The sequence below is a fragment of the Sceloporus occidentalis genome, unplaced genomic scaffold (genome assembly GCF_023333645.1).
Source record: "Sceloporus occidentalis isolate IW3139 unplaced genomic scaffold, rSceOcc1.0.p SCAF_1, whole genome shotgun sequence".
Classification (NCBI taxonomy): domain Eukaryota; kingdom Metazoa; phylum Chordata; class Lepidosauria; order Squamata; family Phrynosomatidae; genus Sceloporus; species Sceloporus occidentalis.
Window position 1 is genome coordinate 227,782,350 of NW_028316981.1, and position 20,504 is coordinate 227,802,853.

Genomic DNA, 20,504 nt, shown 5'->3' on the forward strand with positions numbered 1-20,504 from the left:
AGATACCAAGGTGGTTGGAGGTGAAATTTAATTTGTCATCTCTCTCTATGAGTATGTGAACTTCATTACAGTTTAAAAGCACTGAAAAGTATGTTGTCTTAAATTAAATTGAAAGTGATGAGCAAGTACAGTCGACCCTCCATATCTACAGATTCTTTATCCACGGATTCATCGATCCACAGCTTGAAAATATTCCAAAAAGATATAAATTCCAAAAAGCCAACCTTGATTTTGCCATTTTATATAAGGCGCACCATTTCACTACACCATTTAATGGGACTTGAGCATCCACAGATTTTGATATCCACGGGGGTCTTGGAACCAAAGTCCAGCAGATACCAAGGGCCCACTGTAGTTAAAAAGAATTTATTCAGTAGGATCACAATAATTTCTTAATGTTAAGTTCCATAACAGATAAGAAGGAAGGCTCTAACATTTCTGAACCCAACTCTGACTGTGAATTCCAGCATTACTTTCCCCCACAAAAGAACACATGGGAATGGTAGCTCTTGTATCCATTTCCCAGAGAACGTGAGTCAGATATATGTGTTTGCATACTCATGTGTGCATGTAAGCATACTGAAACACCGTGTGCTTTATTTGAAGAATGCAAGAAGTATCCAGTGACTTAAAGGCAGCATTAAGGGAAGGAAGAACAAGATGATTGAATGGATTTTACTCTACTTTTCAAAGACAATTACAAGTTTTTGCATTATTTCTGGGTATGAATGTAAAGCAAAGGAATAATGGAAGTGTGTATGAGTTTGGTATATTCATACATATGTCTCTTTGTCTAAAAATATACTTTGGAATGAATGCTAGATTAAGAGGTACAAGCTGATGTTCACATTCTTGCGTAATTATGCACAGCTTGGAATGTGTGTATGTGTGGATTTTAGGACTACAAATCCTAAAATTTGCTAGCCACAGAGTGACTAGGGGCTTCTGGTAAGTGCTGCTGCTCTGAGGATCTCCCTCAAAGTTGGGAGGAAGGCATCAAAGTTGGCCCTGTGTTTACCATGGCAAGTGGAGACACTGAAGCCTACAATCAACACTTTAAAAAACCAACAGCATTAAAGTACACATCTTGTTTTGATGATGCAGGGAAACTCTCCGCTCCTCTGGGAGGAACTTACTACAGCCTTTAAAATCTAGGCTTGCGGCGACCTCCCAGAGGGCGTTCTCTGTTGTCGTCCCCAAACTCTGGAACGACCTGCCGGATGAGATCCGTCAGTTGACATCATTAGACAGCTTTTAAAAAGCGGTCAAGACGGATCTCTTCCGGCAGGCCTTTCCAGATTAACCATCCCGGCCCGGGCTCCCTGATCCCCTCTTTCCTCTCATGGCCCCATCTTTAGTGATGGTTGAGGATCTCCAGAGGGACACCAGGGTTTTTAGTTTGTTTTAATTATGCTTTATGTTTTGATATTGTGTTTTTAATCTGTCATATTTTTTTAATACTTTCTTAAGGAGGGGAGGGATTATAATGTTTTTAATTTTATATTTTACTCTGTGATATTTACTGTTGTCAACCGCCCGGATTGGTTCGCCACAGGGCGGTATACAAATAAATATATTATTATTAAAAATATATTATTATGTTGTATGAGAGTTGGGAGTAAATGATTGCGCAAAAGTGCACAGTGTGGAAAGTGAATAGGAATTTGGAAATGGCCTGATGCATAGGCTTGTTCTTGTTCTTGATTTATCACTGATGTGCTATGTTTCTAATTGGCTTGGCTGAATGGTTTGCAGAGCAAGTTGTTGAGTGTATACATTCAGTTGTAGCAGTTTTCTTCAGAGTTTGTTTTCTAGCTGTTGGACTACATGATGGTGTTTGCGGACTGTGGCTCTGTACACACTGGCCATTAAGGCTGGCATGGGGCGGAGTTGGGGCGTAGCATCCTCACGACGTACACCCCACTCCACCCCCCTGGGCGCCCTGACGCTGCACGCTGTTCCACATGCACAGCCTCACACAGGGCAGAGACAAACCTCAATGGAGGATTTGTATGTGTGTGTGTGTGTGTTGCTAATGGAGTTTAAATTTCATTTCTTGGAGTTTATGACTCGTTGTCCTCCAGAGCCCAAGGAGGAGTAATGGCCTCTGCTGAACTGAAAACATCTATAACATCATCTTGACAAAATGCAGGCCTATGACTCCAACAACATCATTTTTATTTCTTTTTCCTGTTTTATTTTTAACACATTTGCCTGAGGAAGCAGCCAGTGGAGCTCTGAAAGTTTGCATCATGTATTTTATGCATTTTGGTTGGCAAATAAAGATATTGCTGTTTTGCGGATTTTAGATGTTATTTTACTTTGCTGTATGGTCAACACAACTACCACTGGATATGTTTTCTGGTATAGCAAAGGTGATGGTTTACCGCTATCAGTAGGAAGAACTGGGTCTTCAAAATGCCACCTTTATTTATCATATTTGCAATCTAAAGGCTAAACATTGTTCATGTTCATTGGACAGTTTATTTGTTGCTGTTGTGTTGTTTGACTTTAACTTGTTTCTGACTTACATGATCCTTAGGGTTTTCTTGGGAAGTTTCTTTAGAGAGGGTTTGCCACTGCCATCCTCTGAGGCTAAGAGACTGTGACTTGCCCAATATAACCCAGTGGGTTTTCATGGCTGATCTGGAATTTGAACCCTGCTTTCCAGAACCATAGTCCAATGCTCAAACCACTACATAGGGCAGCTCTCAGTTTATTAGCTATACATAATTAGCAGGTTTTATCTGAGAGTAAAAGCTCTCTACCAGAAATACAAACCTTGTTTTAGTTGTGCTTGCTATGGCTAAATATTTCTTCTTGATATTTTATGTTTTAGAAACTTTTTTTTCTCCTTATAGGGAAGAAAAACTAAACTTCTTTTATATTTCCCTTTGTTTATAGGATCTCTTTGTTTTTAGACATGAACTCGCCTTGACACGAATATCTACCTTTATGGGTTTAATAATGCTGGTTGGAATTAGTGGACTTTTTTATACCCAATTAGTTGGTATATGTAATGTAAGTATACTGTATCATTCTTTCCTTGTTTTCTTGCCCATTGTTGTTTAGTTGCTTAAATGTGTATTAACTACTGAATAATGAGTAAAACTCATGTTATCTGTCAGGCACATCCCAAAAGAACAACAGAAGTGTAACTTCATTCCATTAAACCAACAGAAGTTTGGTAAATCAATACTTATGTAAATCCCATTGATTCAGTGGGTCTGTTCTAGTTAGGAGTATCAGTTAGATTTAGGCTAGAATATTCAAGGCAAGGAACAAAGAAACAAGTATGAGAATTTGATGAACACTCAGAGCATTATCAGAGAAGATGCCATGAAATGTGTGATTATTTTACTGCATTTTTAAGTGATAAAAGCTGGTGGAGTGCAAGGGATTGTGCTGATTTTAATCAGAATTTTACAGTATTAGGTGATGGGAAAAATAGCAGTTTCGCTCCTGTTTACCAGGAAAATGGCATGAGTGGAAGCTTGCACCCGCCTCAGTACCACAAACCTGATCTGAATTGGCAGCTGCATTTGCCATTTACAAAATTAAACAACTTCAGGAAATTGAACCAGGAATCTCCCCCCATCTTGTCTGGTTTCACTATTTTTAATAATGGAAACAGACCAAAGCTGACAATTTTTAAGGTAATGGTGGTGATTTTTGAGTTGTATGATTTTTTAAATAATCAATGGGAGCTTTTTGAAGAAAGATACATGGGAAAGCTGTTTTGTAAAAAAAAAAAATTGAAAAGAAGAAAGAAATGAAGCAATGACTTAGAAATGACTTAGAAGAAGCTGGGAAAGCATCCAGGCAAAGGAGAGGCATATGCTAAAGAACGGAAATGGAAGAGCATCTGACAGTATGAGCACAAATAGTTTGAGATGAGAAAAGGAAGGTATGGAGGAAGAAAATTATTTGGAGCTTTAAAAAATATGGTAGACTGAATGAAATGTAGAAGCCATTAAGAAAACCTTATAAAGAGGTATTGTGATCATATTGTCAAGGAAATGATCACATTATGAACAGAAACCAGCTAAAAGGTGAGGGAAAGATTATCAGTGACATTACATTACAGTTATTACAATGGAACAATATGAGCACTTGAATATCAGTGACAATACATTATAGTTATTACAATGGAACAATATGAGCACTTGAACCTCTATCAAATTAAGAAGGATTATATATATATATATATATATATATATATATATATATAATGGCTTTTGGAATAGGACTGTATTGATAGAATTATAACTATGATATAAAAGTGTTTTACAGGCAACGTGCAGCTCTCTCACTGCATTAGTTCTACTGGCTGCCAAACTCTTTGTGAGCACGATTCAAGGTGGTAGTTATGACTTATAAAGCTCTATATGGCTTTGGCTCAGGTAATCTAACAGACTGCATCCACCCAGATGAGCCTAGCTGGACCATGAGATGCTCAGGAAATGTCCTTCTTTCAATCCCGCCCCTTTCACAGGCGTGATTAGTGGAGACACATGGCAGGGCCCCTAGGCTTTCAACTGCCTTCCAAGGGAGGCTAGAATGGTCCCCTTCTTGCTGTCTTTATTTTTAGTCTAACAGACGCTGGAGAACTGAAGGTTTTTTTGTTTTTTTAAAGGAAGAGCTTTTAAAGAGGGTGCTGTACTGTTTCAGTTGTGCTATTTTCAGTGATCTGAAAGAAATACTTGCCTTTCTTGAAGTATTTCCTCTGATAGTCAGCAAAACACAACCAGATAAGAAATTGCTAATACTTTTTGAATTTGTTTGGCTAATGGCAAAGCCTAGTGACAGATAAGAAGAATGTCTCTGAAGAAGAACCACCTTTCACATCATCTTCTGACTCTTTTACCAAATGTATTTTATTTACATTGCTGTACCAGCATCTTAACTTGCTCTTCACATGGTATAGTGAAAGATGCATTTCTTAGTTGTTGTTTTTGCATGCCCTACATAGACAATAAAAAACAGTTTTACACCTGAAAACCATACTGAGTGTAGAGAAAATTATTTGTAATTAAGGCTATGCATGTGGCTATCACCTGAATTTGTCAGGATCAGCCTGAAACTCTGGAGGAGAATGGGGAAACTTATCTGAGTTGTACTGAGTTCCTTGATCTCTTCCTTAGAAGTTTTGTCTAGGAAATAATCCAAGCAGCTTTTAATAATGGTTTTCTTCATACTGTTTCTTCATACATTCCCAATAAATTATATAGTTGTATTACATCTTGAACTCTGTTCCAACATACAATATATAAACTTAGTTTTTAAGCAAAATTATTTCACCCTACCCTTCTCTCTCTTAATCTGCTTGTTTGCTTAACCATGGACATCACATCCTATACTCAAATTAACAACCCATGCAGAGGAGGATTCTTTTTTCCACTTAAAATACAAGCAATTGTTGTTGCTGTTTACTTATATAGTACCATTCATGTACATGGTGCTTTGCAGAATAAGATATACATAACTATTCCAATAATATAAAATACAAAAATACAATACAAAAATACAATGCACGGGGGGAGGGGGGGTCCCAAACATAACGCAGAATAAAACAAAATGGTCAGTACAGGTAATCAAATATACTAAAGATATAAAGCAATATAAGTAATGTATTAGCTTTGGGTATAAGTAATTTAGCAGCAGTTACTACATAAATCATCATTTCAATATCCTCTGGAAGCATTGCTTTTTTAAAAATAATATTACTATTGGATTCAGACTGAATATGTATCTAAAATAATATTCAGAAATACTAACCGAAGAGGCTTACCTCTTACTTGTTCTCAAAGCTAGATCCCCCCCCCCCCCGACACTTTTTACCATGTAGACAGACTCTCCAGCTTTTAAGTAAATATCACCCTATTTGCTCCCCTGTGGAACCACCAAAATCCAGCTGATGGCAGAATGACAGCTTTTCAGCCGCTTTAAAATGCCTAGTGTGAAAAGAACCCAAATCAACATTTTGAAGGTATACTTATTTTATACTTGGAAGACTCCAAAGTTTCACTGTTACAATAGCCATAGTACTCAAAAGAAGTGTTCTGGTGTTAACACACCATTTAAATAGGGCAGTTACAGAAAAATAAATAAATTAGCAACTGATTCATTTCAGGAAAATAGTCTCCCCCCCCCCCCCCCCATCTGAATTTGATTCTGGCAGTACTCCAGGAGAGCTAGTGACTGCCTGTTTCTTTCCTTTGTGTTTTTGTTGTTAAGATCCCTTGACCTGTATGTGCCAAATCTCATGCTGTGGAAACAAGCTGGAACATCCTCAACTGTCATCTCATAGTAGTGAAAAACTTGAAATGGGGTCCAGTTGCTTCTGATTTTAAGCAATCGTGATTTAAGGACATTGAATTAAAAAAAAAAATCCTAGTAGGCTAACTTTGATAACAATTCCTAGCCTACCCTTATTTATGCATGTTCCTGATCACTCAACTGTGCTGTTATTTTGTATGAAAATGGCATTTATTACTTAGCTTACTCCATGCACTCTAACAACATGAAGTATCTGAGTGATGCATGGTGACATGCATTTATATAATCTCTTCAATAGATTGTACAGTATATTTTCTGGAGTCAAAATTAATATAGCGTTGGGTGTTGTTTATTACTGTTGATTTAACCATATTTTTGAATACTGAAATTACTTCTTATCATCCTTTGTATGGCTCTTTATTTGGTTAGCCACTTGTCTGGAGCATTTGACCATTTCTTCCTCGGTACAAATGGAAAATCCAGCTTTCCAGTGGCTGCTGGAAGGTAACAGGATAATCGCTTAAGCAGTGATCCTCTGATGTCATTGTGGGAGTCCAGTAAAAGCGGATTATCTGTGACCCAGATAAAATAATTAGAAATTACTTGGACACTTACAAATAACTGATCTACTAATCTCATTTCCAAAGTTAAAAAAGGTCTGTCTCTCAACATAACACTACCAGATGTTTTAGCTGAACTGCATCCTTTGAAGAGACTAATCTGAAGCCTAATTTTAAGGATTACCTTTGATTGTTTTTATCTAAAATTTTAAACAGGATACATTTTTATTTTTCCATATGTTCTTACAAATAATTAACAAGTTAAAAGATTTTTCAATTTTTTTTAAACCTCAGTTCCCAATATATCATTCAATGAAAAACACAAACATAAGAACGTCATTATAAAGTGACGTGTTTTGCTTTTTGTACTGTTTACATTGTAATTTGTAGTGGTCCATCTGCTGAAATATTTCCTGATCCATTGTCATAATTTTGTTTAATAGGTGTTCAAATGAGTGTGCACTGACATTAGTAATTTGATTAATGCTACCAGGCTTCCCTGTTAATTTTATTTTAAAGTAGCATGTGATGGCACTGTTGAATAGTTGACTGTGGAGATAACAAAACTTACTTTGTTTAAACGAATAAGAAAGGGGAAAGTATTTATTTATTTTTTCCGTTTATGTGCTGTCTTTCTCTCGGAGTGGGACCAAAGGCAGCTCACAAATAGAATAAATTATAACCTAACAATAAAATTACAATATAATAAATATAATCAGTGAATATTTATGTGTAAGTATGTATGTGTGTGTGTGTGTGTGTGTGTGTATATATATATATATAGAGAGAGAGAGAGAGAGAGAGACTGCAAGAGAGTCCCAATTATATGCCTTACAGGAGACAGTTGAAATGAGATTTTTCCAGACCTTACTGTCTCTGTCAGTTCCCTGAGTTCTGGGAGAATAGTAATAATAATAATAATAATAATAATTATTATTATTATTATTTCATTCATTTATATCACTCCTTTTAGGGAAACTCTGGCGTATGCTATGAAAGTCAGCTCCCACTAACCTGTAGGAGAATAACTGGATTGAACCCACAGTGTGTATTTTATTCCTGAACATTCTTTCTTGTGTTTGATAGGCAGTTTTTAAAAAGAGTTGCATTCTGAACTTACACTTAGGCTAGAAAATGATTTTGTCATCAGAGTTCTTTTTTTTTTAAATGAAAGCAAAATTGTTTAATTTTTTAAAATTTATTTACCGATTTCCCAAAGCAAAATGAATTATCTGATAGATGTGAAAGAGTCATCGTATAATGCAAAGCATAGTCACTGTTATCAGTTTCATGAAGTGAATGGGAGTTCGATAAATTGTTGTTGTGTACTTTCAAATAGTTTCTGATTTATAGTGGCTCTATGGCAAACCTATCATTGCGTTTTCTGGGGCTGAGTGTGTGTGACTTGCCCAAGGTCACTGAGTTGGTTTCTATGGTCAAATGGGGAATTGAACTCTGATCTCCAGCGTCATAGGCCCATGCTCAAACCACTACATCATGTCGGCTCTCTAGATTAAATTATGCATTAATAATTCCAAGATATTGGATCTTTTTGTTCTGCACTCGGTTTCTATAATTACTCACTTTATTTGAATGAAATGGGACTGGCAGAGTTTGGTGATTCAGTTCAATGAATGGGGCAGCCTTCATACATAGGGGCTCATCTCATTGCTCACTCTTACGATATTGAGCACCTGCCAAAGGCTGGGGAGTTGTATTGGTCCCTTACAGGATCCTGGAAAGCTACGTCCCACAACATTTTCCCTACCCTAGATTTTTACAATAGTTACAAAATTTTCTTCATATTACAGTCGTTACACAAAATACAATCACAGTACTGGTGCCTTCAGCTGACTGTGTAAAGGCCAAGTAGTTTTATCCCCAAAATCAGGGTAGGGAAGGTTGTGGCCCATAGATTAACCCACTTTGCAGCCTGCAATTTTCACAGATTCTCCATTCATTTTTGACTCAAAACTGCCACAAAACACAGCAGTTTTGCCTTGTCCTCCAAGACCGACATGTAGAAGCCTAACTTCTCCCCAAATATTGCAAAAACAAAAGGGAAGTTACATGATGTCACTTCCAGTTTAACCGTATTTGCTAGTATGGCCCTTGGGAATGCGGGAGTGGACCGAGGATAGCCCCTGCCTCCTCTACAGTTTTCTGTCTCTTTTCTAAAAGCGCTCTTGCTGCATACTTCATTTTTTAAAAAAAAATCATGTTGATGTCAGCAGACTATTTTGGGGATCAGATTGTAGTATTTAAATTTAATTTTCTTATATTTTATTTGGTAGAGCATTGTAATATGAAAGCAAATATACTCAAAGATTGGTTTTAAATTATTTAAAATGTTGAATAATGTATGACATGTCAAAAAAATTTAAGGGTGAAGACTCTCAAGGACAACACCTTTGCATAAAACAACAACAAGAAGAAGCCTTTATTATTGTTAACAAACCATAAGGCAAAACAACGACAACATAAAAACAACCAAAACACCCCAACAGTTATTATATACATCTTATACACCTATATGCAAAAGTGTGAACACTGCATATTGGAAAGTAAGAGCAAACCATATTAAAATAAAATAGTGGGGTATAATTAAATGCAAATAAATGCATTTTAAAATCAGCTTAGTAACATGTGTTTAAAATTCATGACAAAACATATATGATTAAAACAGGTAAAATATTTGGTCCATATATATATTATAAAATATAAAAGATATATATATATATATATATATATATATATATATGGTATATTAAAATATATATTTAAACTGTGCAGCCAAAGTAAGCAGACTTTTGATATCCCTCCTACTTTTGGGGCTATGACTCCCATTTAGCACCTTATATAATTTGGACCAGAAAGGCCATCCTTAAATTATTAATGTTTATGGAACATGGCCCTTTAAGATTTGGATGCAGAAATAAAGGACTTTGCAACCTCTTCTGTTACTTTTTTTTCAATATCTTCTAGCAAATATATAAGATACCATTCTAAAGTTCTGTCTGGGAACTTACTTAAAAGAGGTATAACTATTCTTAATCTGTCATCTTTATAAAATGAAGAGAAAAAGAGTATATGAGATAGATTCTACTAGTCCCTATCCACAAAGGCACAGGGTTAAAAAGCTAAATACTTTTAAGAACTCAAAGACAATTGGGAAACTAGGGAAGGCCTGTTGAGAAGAATCAGAAACTAGTATCTGGAAAGCATGATGATCCTTTACATAAATCATAAGATCCTAATATCATACAGTGTTGATCACTTACTATATAATATTTACCAGTTTCATATAACAAAATCACTTCACAGCTTCTATAATGTAATATATGTTTCCTATCAACAAATAAGTATCTTATTATAATTAAGCAAAATATTTTAATATGATTATTTAGATAATCTATTAAATACAGTCTTGATTAATTTAATAATTAGGGCTTTACTTGTTTTTTTCAAACATGCTAGAAATGTAATCAAAGGCAGTATTAATCCTGATAATTAAGTTTTACCAGAGGAACAATCAGGATCAGAGTAGGATGTCAATGTTTCTTCTAATACAATCATTGTCAGCACCTGCATATATTAAAATACAATATAATCATGTTGTGTAAGGTTTTGTGTGGGGGCCCGATATCTAATTGGTTCTGTATTTTTATTCACCACAGAATTTCTAAACCTGGCTTTCTTACTCACACTAGTCTTTTCCAAGCCTTCTTTGAAATTAACTGATATATCATCTATCTGTTAAAATAAATTTTTTACTACTTTCCCAATAAATCAGTTTATAGTGTAGATTATGTGTATAAAATGCATATTAACATTTTTATTTATATCCTGGTCTCTTTCTAAGGTGTACAGAATATTTAAATGCCTCACTGAACCTGGTGGGCATTTTTTACTGTGAAGGCTAGATGACTACATAAACTGAATTGCTCCCCAAATTGTTCCATACCCTTCCAAAGTGGAAGTGTTGCAAGCTCCTTTCTTTCTTCCTTTTGTTCGTTCGTATTTTCTACTTGCTCTTGAAGAAAAAAAATGAAACTCAGATAGTTTTAAAATGTTTTAAAGAAAGGTACAGTCTTTCCACACACTATGGCAATTCCAAAACTGTGTTTGTATTTATTATTTCAAGTTCACATTTCGGCAACGTTGTCAACTCAGTCTAGGGTTCCTTGTGCACATGGAAACAATGCACATGTGAAGCTTTTAGAAGAGCAAGGGCTTCTCTGTTGCTTTTAGCGCTGAAATATCTCTACTTGTGAGTTTTCCACAAAGCCCATGAAAATGAAAATTGAGATTGACCCAAACTTCAAATGGGACCATCCTAACATCCAGATTACAAAGTAATAGTTCTACCCTGCTCAAGAAAGGCCACTATTAAGTCCAGGACTATCGTCTCTAAGTTTTACTGCCACATTTCAAGGAGACTAACAGCCAGAAGCATATTGAGAGAAAAGTGACTAGCATGGTGTGAGGTGTGGCATAGCAGTTAGTGTTGGACTCTGGAAACTAGGGTTTGATTCCCAGATCAGCCATGAAACCCATTGGGTGACCTTGGTTAAGTCACATGCTCTCATTTAAGGGAAGACAGTGGCAAACCTCTGAACCTCTTCTGAACACCTCTTGCCAAGAAAACCCCATGATAGTTTGCCTTAGGGTCATTGTAAGTCAGAAACTACTTGAAGACACACAACAACAACATGATGTGGCTTATGGAAATCAGGTCCTATGAGGAAAAGTTGAAAGAGATATGTATTGTTACGTTGGTGAAAACAAGAAGGGTGTACTTAATAATAATCTTGAAATATATGGAGAGCTGATACACAGAGGTTGGAGCAAAAATATTCTCTGTTGTTTTGGAGGATGTGGGTAGAACCAGTGTATGTAAATAGCAAGAAAGTAGCTTTTGGCAAAATAAATAAAATAGTTAGTGTATAATGTTACACACTATAAAGTGTGTATAGTATATGAATAGACTGTTTAGGATCTGATGTCCCTTGCCAGAGATAGTTAAGCAGAGGCTACATGGCCATCTTTTGGGGATAATGTAGTTATCACTGCCTCTAGCACTTTGTGCTTCAAATAGGGAGGAGAGTCATCCTATCATGCAGGATAAAGTGGTCCAGCTGCTCAGACTGTGATCTACCCAAACATTGCATCATAGCTCTTGCATTTTGGGTTGGACTAGATGGACTCCAAGGATCCTTCCAACTATATGGTTTGGTGATCAATGCATGTACCAGACAATTTTCAAATGGAGTGCTACTATTATTAAGAGAAGGACCGCTTATTTTTACAAATATCCATTTACATAATTGTCATTCCCAAAACAAAAGAATGAAGCAGTAGTGAATGAAGAAGAATTCGCTAGCACTTACGTAGGGAAAATGCTATGGTTTTTTTAGTTCTTTTGAAATAATTTGGTATTTTGAACAATTTATATTCTGAGAATGATCAACACCATTCATAATTATTGCCCCTTTATAATGGGCCTGAACAGACAGGCCAAAATAAAGCTGCTTCTGGTCACTTTGGAGGTATGCTGTTTAAACGCTGCATGTGTCCTAAGAGGTCGGAAGCCACGCCAAAGCCATACTCCAGTCCTAAGGACTGCAGCGTAGCTTTAGCACAGCTTCTGGTCTCTTAAGATGTGTGTGTTATTTAAACAACATACCTCCAAAGTGACCCAAAGCAGCTTTATTTTGGCCTGTCTGTTCGGGCACAATGTTTTAAATACAGTGGAACCTCCTCATTGAAGTGGGTTTGGGTCTGGGACCTTCTGTGGATGGGGGGAAATGGGGATGTTCAATCCCCAGGTTATTCAATGGGTGATGATGTGTGCACTTTACATATGATAGGAGGACTGGCTGCTACCCATTGTCCAGTAGCCTTTGAATCTTTCTTTCTGACATCTAGTTATTTCTGGTCTGTCATTTGAGCAGTTACAGATTTTTCTCAATATGAAACTTTTCTTATTCAATATTCTGCTTGTGGAATTATGAAATTTTGGTCTGTTCTGTAAAGTGTTTGCAGTGCATCCCGTTTTGTCGTATGTAGATCTCAGATCTCTCAACCATTTTTTCAACTCATTTATCGAAGACATTAATTAAAATAATTTACAATAATAGACCCAATACTGACCCCTGAAGCCAGCTGACAGATTGGTCTTTCCATTCTTGCTATTCATTTATTACCATTTACAGGGTACAGCTGTTCAGCCAACTGTGTATCCATCCCATGAAGTTTAACATTCTCCAGTAAACATTTTGATGGGTCAAGCACATGAGCCTTTTTCAGAAGCATTACTAAGGCCAGTATTATCAAGTGCATGCCACCTAAAAGCATGCCAGTAAACTCCCTTGGTAAAGTCTTGCACTCTCAAATATTCCAGGTACATCTAAACAGAATGGGTATTCTCATTTCATTACTGTCTGAATTATTTTTATTACTTACTGAAGATGTGTTTCAGCCATGCCACCTCAAGCTGTGATCTCTTCCGATGGACTGAGTTAAGCAGGGTCATTTTGGGTCAGCATTTAGATATGTGGCTACTAGAGAAAGCTTAAACACCACAGGAAATATTGGTGACTGAGAAAGCAAAACATTTCTTCTGAGCTGGTTTTGAATCGATCAATACTGTTTTAAGTGCTGCTGAGCGGTTGGATAATTGAGATGTGAGATACATGTACAATATAGGATTTCCCCATCTGTACGTTTTTAAAAGAACAGTAGAACCAGGCATCTAGGGCTGGGACCCACTGTTACTCTGAAGAAGTATATTTTTTCTTCCTACATTTTCTTTTTATTTATTCCAGTTGTGTTAGTCAATTTTACTTCCTATCATTAGACATATTTATGTCTTATTGATTCTAAATACTATATGGTACACATTGGGAAAACTAAGCATTTGTCAGGTACTCAAACATACTTGGCATGGCCAGAAGGCACTTGGTATGTGGATTAAGGCACTGATATTTTTTTAAAACTATAGTTGCTGCATTCCTGTGCCATGCTCACTTTGCAGAGTTTTCAAGCTGTCAAGAGAAGCTGTTTGGAGTGAATGGTTTAAGTACAGTGGGTGGATAAAAGAGTTTTGGATGTTCACCTGGTATCCTGTGTCTGGCTACTTATGATTCTGGTCTTGTTTTATATGGTTATCCATTGTTTTAATTATTGGAAATTTTTACCTAAGAGTGTGTGTGTGTGAGTCACAGAAAGACAGAGAGGGAGACTGGAAACATTACTTTTCACCCATTGGCTATGCTAGGTGTGAGGATTCTGATAGTTGTAGTCCAAAAGTGTAATTCCATTTTATATATCCATATAATGTGTCCAGAAACATAACTGCATTTGGTGTCTGTAGTGCTGCATGTGTACATTTAGCTCTTCCTATCCACAGATTTTTAATCTACAGATTCAACCACAATGACTTGAAAATATTCCAAAAACATATAAATTCCAAAAAACAACCCGTCATTTTGCCACTTTATATAAAGGACACCATTTTACCATGCAATTGTATTTAATGGGATTTGAGCACACATATTGGTATCCACAGGGGTCCTTGAATCAAATCCCAGAAGATACGAAGGCCCCGTTGTATATAAATATTTATATTCAATTGGACTATAAAAATAGTTATTTTTCTACAATAAAATAATAAATAATAATAAAATAAAACTTTTATTTTTTTATCCTGCTTTTCTGTGACGAGACAATCAAAGTGGCTTACAACATATTAAAATATCTACATTTACATATAATAAATGTATAATGTATATTACATATAATAATAATACATTTTAATATATATGATTTCATATGCTATATATGCATGCATGGTTTGTGCATTTATATCTATCATGTCTATCTAATATGCCCAAACTTGTATTAAATACAAACAAGAATTTATTTAAAACACCCAAATACAAACTTTTACAAATATCTTGATTGCCATCAAAGACAGAAATAAAATAAGCCCTCCTTGTCATCTATGGGCTAAAATCCAATGTTTGTTCTTTGGGACTTACATTGTGAAAAATTTCAGTGAGTCTACTGTAGATAGGACTAACAAGGGATTCTCCCCTTTATATCAGGGATGGGAAGAGCATGTGGTCCCCCTGAAGTTGGCATGCACATTTCAGAATTCTTCATCATTTGTTGTGCTGGCTAGAGCTGCTAGGTAGGAGTATTCCCACTGCTGCTTTCTCTGATATGTTGAGTGCATTATGAAGAGGGCATCTCTGGCTATTCCCAGCAACAACGATGAAATAAGGGCAGGTAGTGATAGAAACTTAAGATAATATAAGCTTTAACGTTCCATATAAATGAAGTCTACTAAATAAAACCAGCATATTTTCTGCACTGGCTGCTTAAATTTTGTTTCTGCAAGATTTCACGGATAGGAAGGCACAATCTTGTCTGTATTTTTGGAAATCTTAATACCTGCATTGCTGTTAGGGTTCTCCCCACCCCCCTAAAACTTGGCATTTTAGAAAGCACTGTTCCTTCTACATGTGAGAGTCTCAAGTAATTGGGACCTCATAAAGGTAAAACAGATTTTTGAGAAAGAAAGACTGCTATCCACTATTTGCAATGATGAAGTTGAAATGTGTTGAGGACATTCCATGTAGCAAGACTAGGTTGGGCGTACTAGGAATAAAATGTATTCCTTTTTAGCTTTAAATTATTTCCTTGACTTTCCACTGTAATAGGAAAATAATGAAACTGCTACATTTATTTCCCCATCATAAGTCTGCTTGTTAGGAAACAAGAGATTTCTGTTAATTTCTTTTTCACATTCTAAGGTAAATTAGTTCACTTCCAATTTAAAGTAGCTTCTAGATTCATCCATCTGCTTGGCACGAAAAATTTGCTTCTGTGGGTTCAGCTGCCAGCACTGTTCCAGTATTTAGCCTTCAAAGAGCAGTGGCTTCTTTCTTCTCATTCCATCAGTGTAGCTGTAGTGTTGAATTGAGCTTGCTGAGTTGCTGCTTTGAATGTCAAATAGGTGTTTCATGGTCCCAATTCAGATTAAGGTAAACGAATAAAGGCATTACTAGAATCATGGGTAAGACTGATAATTTCCAATATTTTAAAATTCCAAAGTTCTGAATGAATCGACACATAACCGTAAAATGTGTTTTTTTAAAATAATACAGTACTAAGATTTAGCCATGGTTGAAACACACATTTAAATAAATGGAAAAAATGAGTTGTGATTAACATAAATGCCATTGATTTCCATGTGGCTACTCTAAGAATGACTAAGTCTGGATCCACCCAGTTTATTTATCTATTTATTTTACAATTTGGTTCATTTTTTGCATTTTGAAGAAAATCCGTGATTTATTTCCAGAAAATTCTTGAAATTATAGTGCTGTTATTTTCTTTATTTTATTATTACTAACCTTTATTTATGAAGCGCTGTAAATTTACACAGCGCTGTACATACAATCTTTTTAGTTAGACGGTTCCCTGCCCTCGGGGTTACAATCTAAAAATGTACTGTTACCTGTATATTCTCTCTTCAGGATTCAGAGATCTCAATACAATAGTTGCTAGAAAGTGTGTATGAAAACTGTATACTGTATTTTCTGGCGTATAAGACTACTTTTTAACCCAGGAAAATCTTCTCAAAAGTCGGGGGTCGTCTTATATGCTGGGTGTCATCTTATAGGGCAGGTGCAGAAACTTCTGAGCCAGACTGGAGAATCTGTGCTCGCCGCATATGATGAGGGAGCTCAAAAATGGCCACGGCCGCATCCCGCCATATGCAGTGACCGTATAAAAGCAGCAAGGGTGGAGCTGTACAAGTACGGTAGAGGAAAATCCACTCACTAGGATTCATGGAAAGAAGTTACTTAATGCAGTCCTGATGATGAGGTGAGGGAGTGCCTCACTGGGAAGGTGTAAGTGAAGGGCGGATCAAGCTGCAGGCATCCGGGACGCCCGGGGTATGGAAAAAAGAGCCGTGTTTGCACTACCACTCTGATAGTCTTGGAGACAGGGAGGGCTGGAAGAGCTGACCAATCCAAGCAGGATTTGTATACAACAAGTTTTCTTGCTAAGTACCTGCATGTCATAAGCATTTGAATTAAAATTACCATATTGAAATCAAATCTGATGTTTTTTTAAAAAAATTGATGTGCATTGGAAGAGAGGTAGTCTTATGCGGTGAGTATATCCCAAACTCTGTATTTTAACTGGAAAAGTTGGGGGTCATCTTATATGCCCAGTCGTTTTATACGCTGGAAAATTCGGTATTTGTTAACTGTTTTACCTCTATACGTATTGTAGAAATTTATATTAGACACAATCTAGATAGCCCTGTATATGACACTTTACTCTCTTTAATGATCTGGCTGATCGGGTATGTCATGTTGAAATGTATGAGCATTTTGCTTACATTTGATGGATGATAGGGTGCAGTAAAATATTTCAAAACACTTTTAAGAGAATTAAGAGAGACATATTTGTTAAATATCTTTAATACAATAAGATTTTTACTCAGTTGTATGTGTTGTATGCATTCCTCCTCATAATTTCATAGTAAAAGCTATTTTGATGCTGCATCATGGTAGGGAACATTTAACAATTTATTTTTCTTCATAACAGGATACTACAAGCATAGAAAAGCTGGCAAACTGTTGTGAAGAAATGTAAGTACCATTGTTTGCATATGCTAATGGCTTTATGGGGAGTTGTGGAGTTAAAAGGTAATGTGAGAGAGAGACAGTGGAAGTTTTGCATGCCTTGGTGTACAATGAGCCAGAATTTCCTTTCATGCTAAATAATTTCAGATTATTCTCTCCTGTCTAAATCAATCAAAACTATGTTTTCAAAGGGTGGAAAGGAATAATTTTTTTGTCTTGTTTTGTTGGCAAACACTTTGTTGACCAAGAGGCTCATCTTATTTTTAAGACTTCCTTTGGTTGATACTCATGCAGTTTGTGCTTCTTACAGTTATGTCTCAGCTGCATGCCATAGTGAAAGGAAAGCTATGCTTGTGGTGGCTGGGATGCAATTCATCAGAGTCAAGTAATGGATCCCCAGCCAATCTGTATTGTTCTATTTGACTGAAGTGCACCATGGGAGTGCTGTCTTTCACTAATAATGCTGTCGTCTGTAGATCGAGACCCCGAAAGCCGTGGCAGCAGACCTTCTCAGAAGTTTTTGGCACTCGCTGGAAGATCCTGTGGTTTATTCCTTTCAGGCAAAGACGACCACTGCGAGTTCCCTACCACTTTGCCAATCACATCTAAACAGATGGATGGTGGGCACAGATGGGTCCTCCATGCTGGAAGTGTGTTGCAGGTTTTGTGATAATAGAACTATGACAGTCCTCAAGTCAATTAAAATCTACCCACCAATCTTAAACATCACAATGTGCCCCAGGCTTTATTTTAATAATAATGATCTTGATTCTGTTTTTGGATTAATGCACATTTCTCTGTTTACTTTTAAAGTGTACTTACTTTCACATTAGCTTTCCAGAGGAATTACTTTAATATGTGGGGTTAATAACAAACACAGTGATTGATGTACAAATATTACATTTTTTTTGTTTTGATACTAGACAATATGATTATATGTTTTGATAGAAACTGTCATTTACTCAGATCAGTAGTTCTGAAAAGTGTCTTGCCTGGCTTGAATTTTTTATTTTATTTTTTAAATCAATAATACTGGATTCTGTGGAGACCCTTTTCTTGCTGATTTGATGTAAATTCCCAATGCCTTCTTTTATTTGTGATTTATGATGCACAATATTAATTGAGCTGCTTATCTGTAGACAAGGATAGCATTTTAACAATGGCTGCTATTTTCTTTTCTTTTTTTAAAAAAAGCAGTTTTCTATCAGATGTTTTCAGTTATAAAATATGTTCTTACTGTTTTTGTATTTAAAACAAAAACAAAATCCTAATGTTACTGTAAAAGGAGAAAAGGTATTGTCATGAATAGCTTCTTCCTTCTACTTTGTAAATGCAATAATTAGCTCTATGTGGTAAATGTGTATTAGAAGTGCATACTGGGAGAAACAAATTAGGCAATGATCCAGCCAAATTTAAGCACCTCTTACGTCTCACATTTTACTGGTACACTTGGTCATCTGCTCCAACAGTTCCAAAGTGAGAGCCATGTTAGTCTGTTGCAGCAAATATTGTCTGGTAGCACCTTAAGCATGGTTAAATGTATTATGACATATGTTTCCACGGAATTGAGCTGGCACATACTATTTTGGGAGCAAGTCTTTCTGAACTCAGAGCTCCTTAAGCTCTGAATACACATGCATAGGATTGCTAAATGCTTAATTTATGCAGCATCATGCCTGTTGGTTTTACTAGTTCCTATAATATATCAGGTATAAACATGAAATACTCAGTTGTTGCTATAGTTATACTTCTTGTTTTGTATAGTCACTGCTAGAAATATTTAGAATTTAAATTTGAAGTGTTCATAGAACAGTTAATATATGTGAGAGATACTCTAAAAATGCTATTTAAATATGGGTGTTAAAGAAAAATATTAGTAACTGTGCATAAAAAGTCCTTATTTAATATGTTTCAGTGGGTTATAAAAAGTGAAATGAAGCAAGTATACTGATACGACAAGATCTGAGCTGATCTGCAGTGGTTTTGATTTTGGGTGTACTGTTAGTAGTATGGTTTTTCCCCAACTGTAGAGAAGATCACTGAGTTAAAAGGGAAGTTTGCTACCAAAGCATGATGTGACCTAGTTCTGTAAGCAGTTCACAGAATCACTGGGTAGTGTAACAATTCTGGTGCATGGATACTGTAGTGTAATACCAATGTTATTGTTGGCACTGAAATAGCTACCTATATTGCTGTCCTGGTGCAATTCGTCTGTTCTATCCTTGCCATAGCTCAGCCTTCCCCAAACTGCTATTCTCTAGAGGCTGGTCTATAGCTCTTACCATCATTGACTGTGTGACTGAGGAGGAGTTGTAGACATCTGGCATATATTGTCTAGCCGGCCAGGAAGTTCAGCCCCTGCCCTTGCACTGCATTCTTTGTGCCTATACGGGTTCTGTGTCCTGCCACATGGAAAACATGCCCTTGGACCATGAGCCCACTAGCTGTTGGTGTATATTGATTAGTGAACCAAAGCCAATTAATTCTTCTGAACTTACCTTATGTTAAGATTTAGTTTGGGTCCATTATCAACATGATGCTTCCTCAAATAGTCAAACGATTATCAGTTAATTTTGCTTACAAAAAATGTCAACATTTGCACCTCAACAGTGATGCTGTGATGTAAATGTTACAGATGGGGTAAGATGGCATACAGAGTGTCACCCATGACAGATATTAGATGTTAACTGGTACATCTTTCCACGCTGCTATACCAAACAGAACCAGTTATCCTTAACTACATCAGACAGATGTTTAATGTGGTTATAAAAGCTTTGTATTGTGGCTGTTAGCAAATAGTTCCCTTGTACTAACAGCATGCAGTTGCACTGCAAATGAGGTAAATGCTCTGCTCAGACCTATTACTTATTCTCTTACCTAATCAATGGATATTTTGTTTAAAAGATTATGATTGTGTATTATCATGATTATTATGATACAGCAGTTATTTCATGTTTGACACTTTCTCTTACACTTACTCTAGTATAAGCAATATTTT

General features: G+C 36.2%; 1 protein-coding gene across 3 annotated transcripts in view; it reads left to right on the plus strand.

Moving 5' to 3' along the window:
• ZDHHC21 (zDHHC palmitoyltransferase 21) overlaps positions 1–18,326 on the plus strand; it is a 47,148-nt gene extending 28,822 nt beyond the window's left edge. For all 3 annotated transcript variants that reach the window (XM_089511655.1, XM_089511674.1, XM_089511663.1), the window contains exons 7-9: positions 2,905–3,021; positions 17,469–17,512; positions 17,983–18,326. In XM_089511655.1, the coding sequence (XP_089367781.1) occupies positions 2,905–3,021; positions 17,469–17,512; positions 17,983–18,115 (294 nt within the window). In that variant the 3' untranslated portion in view covers positions 18,116–18,326. The remainder of the gene's footprint in view (positions 1–2,904; positions 3,022–17,468; positions 17,513–17,982) is intronic.
• Positions 18,327–20,504: the final 2,178 nt, after the last annotated feature.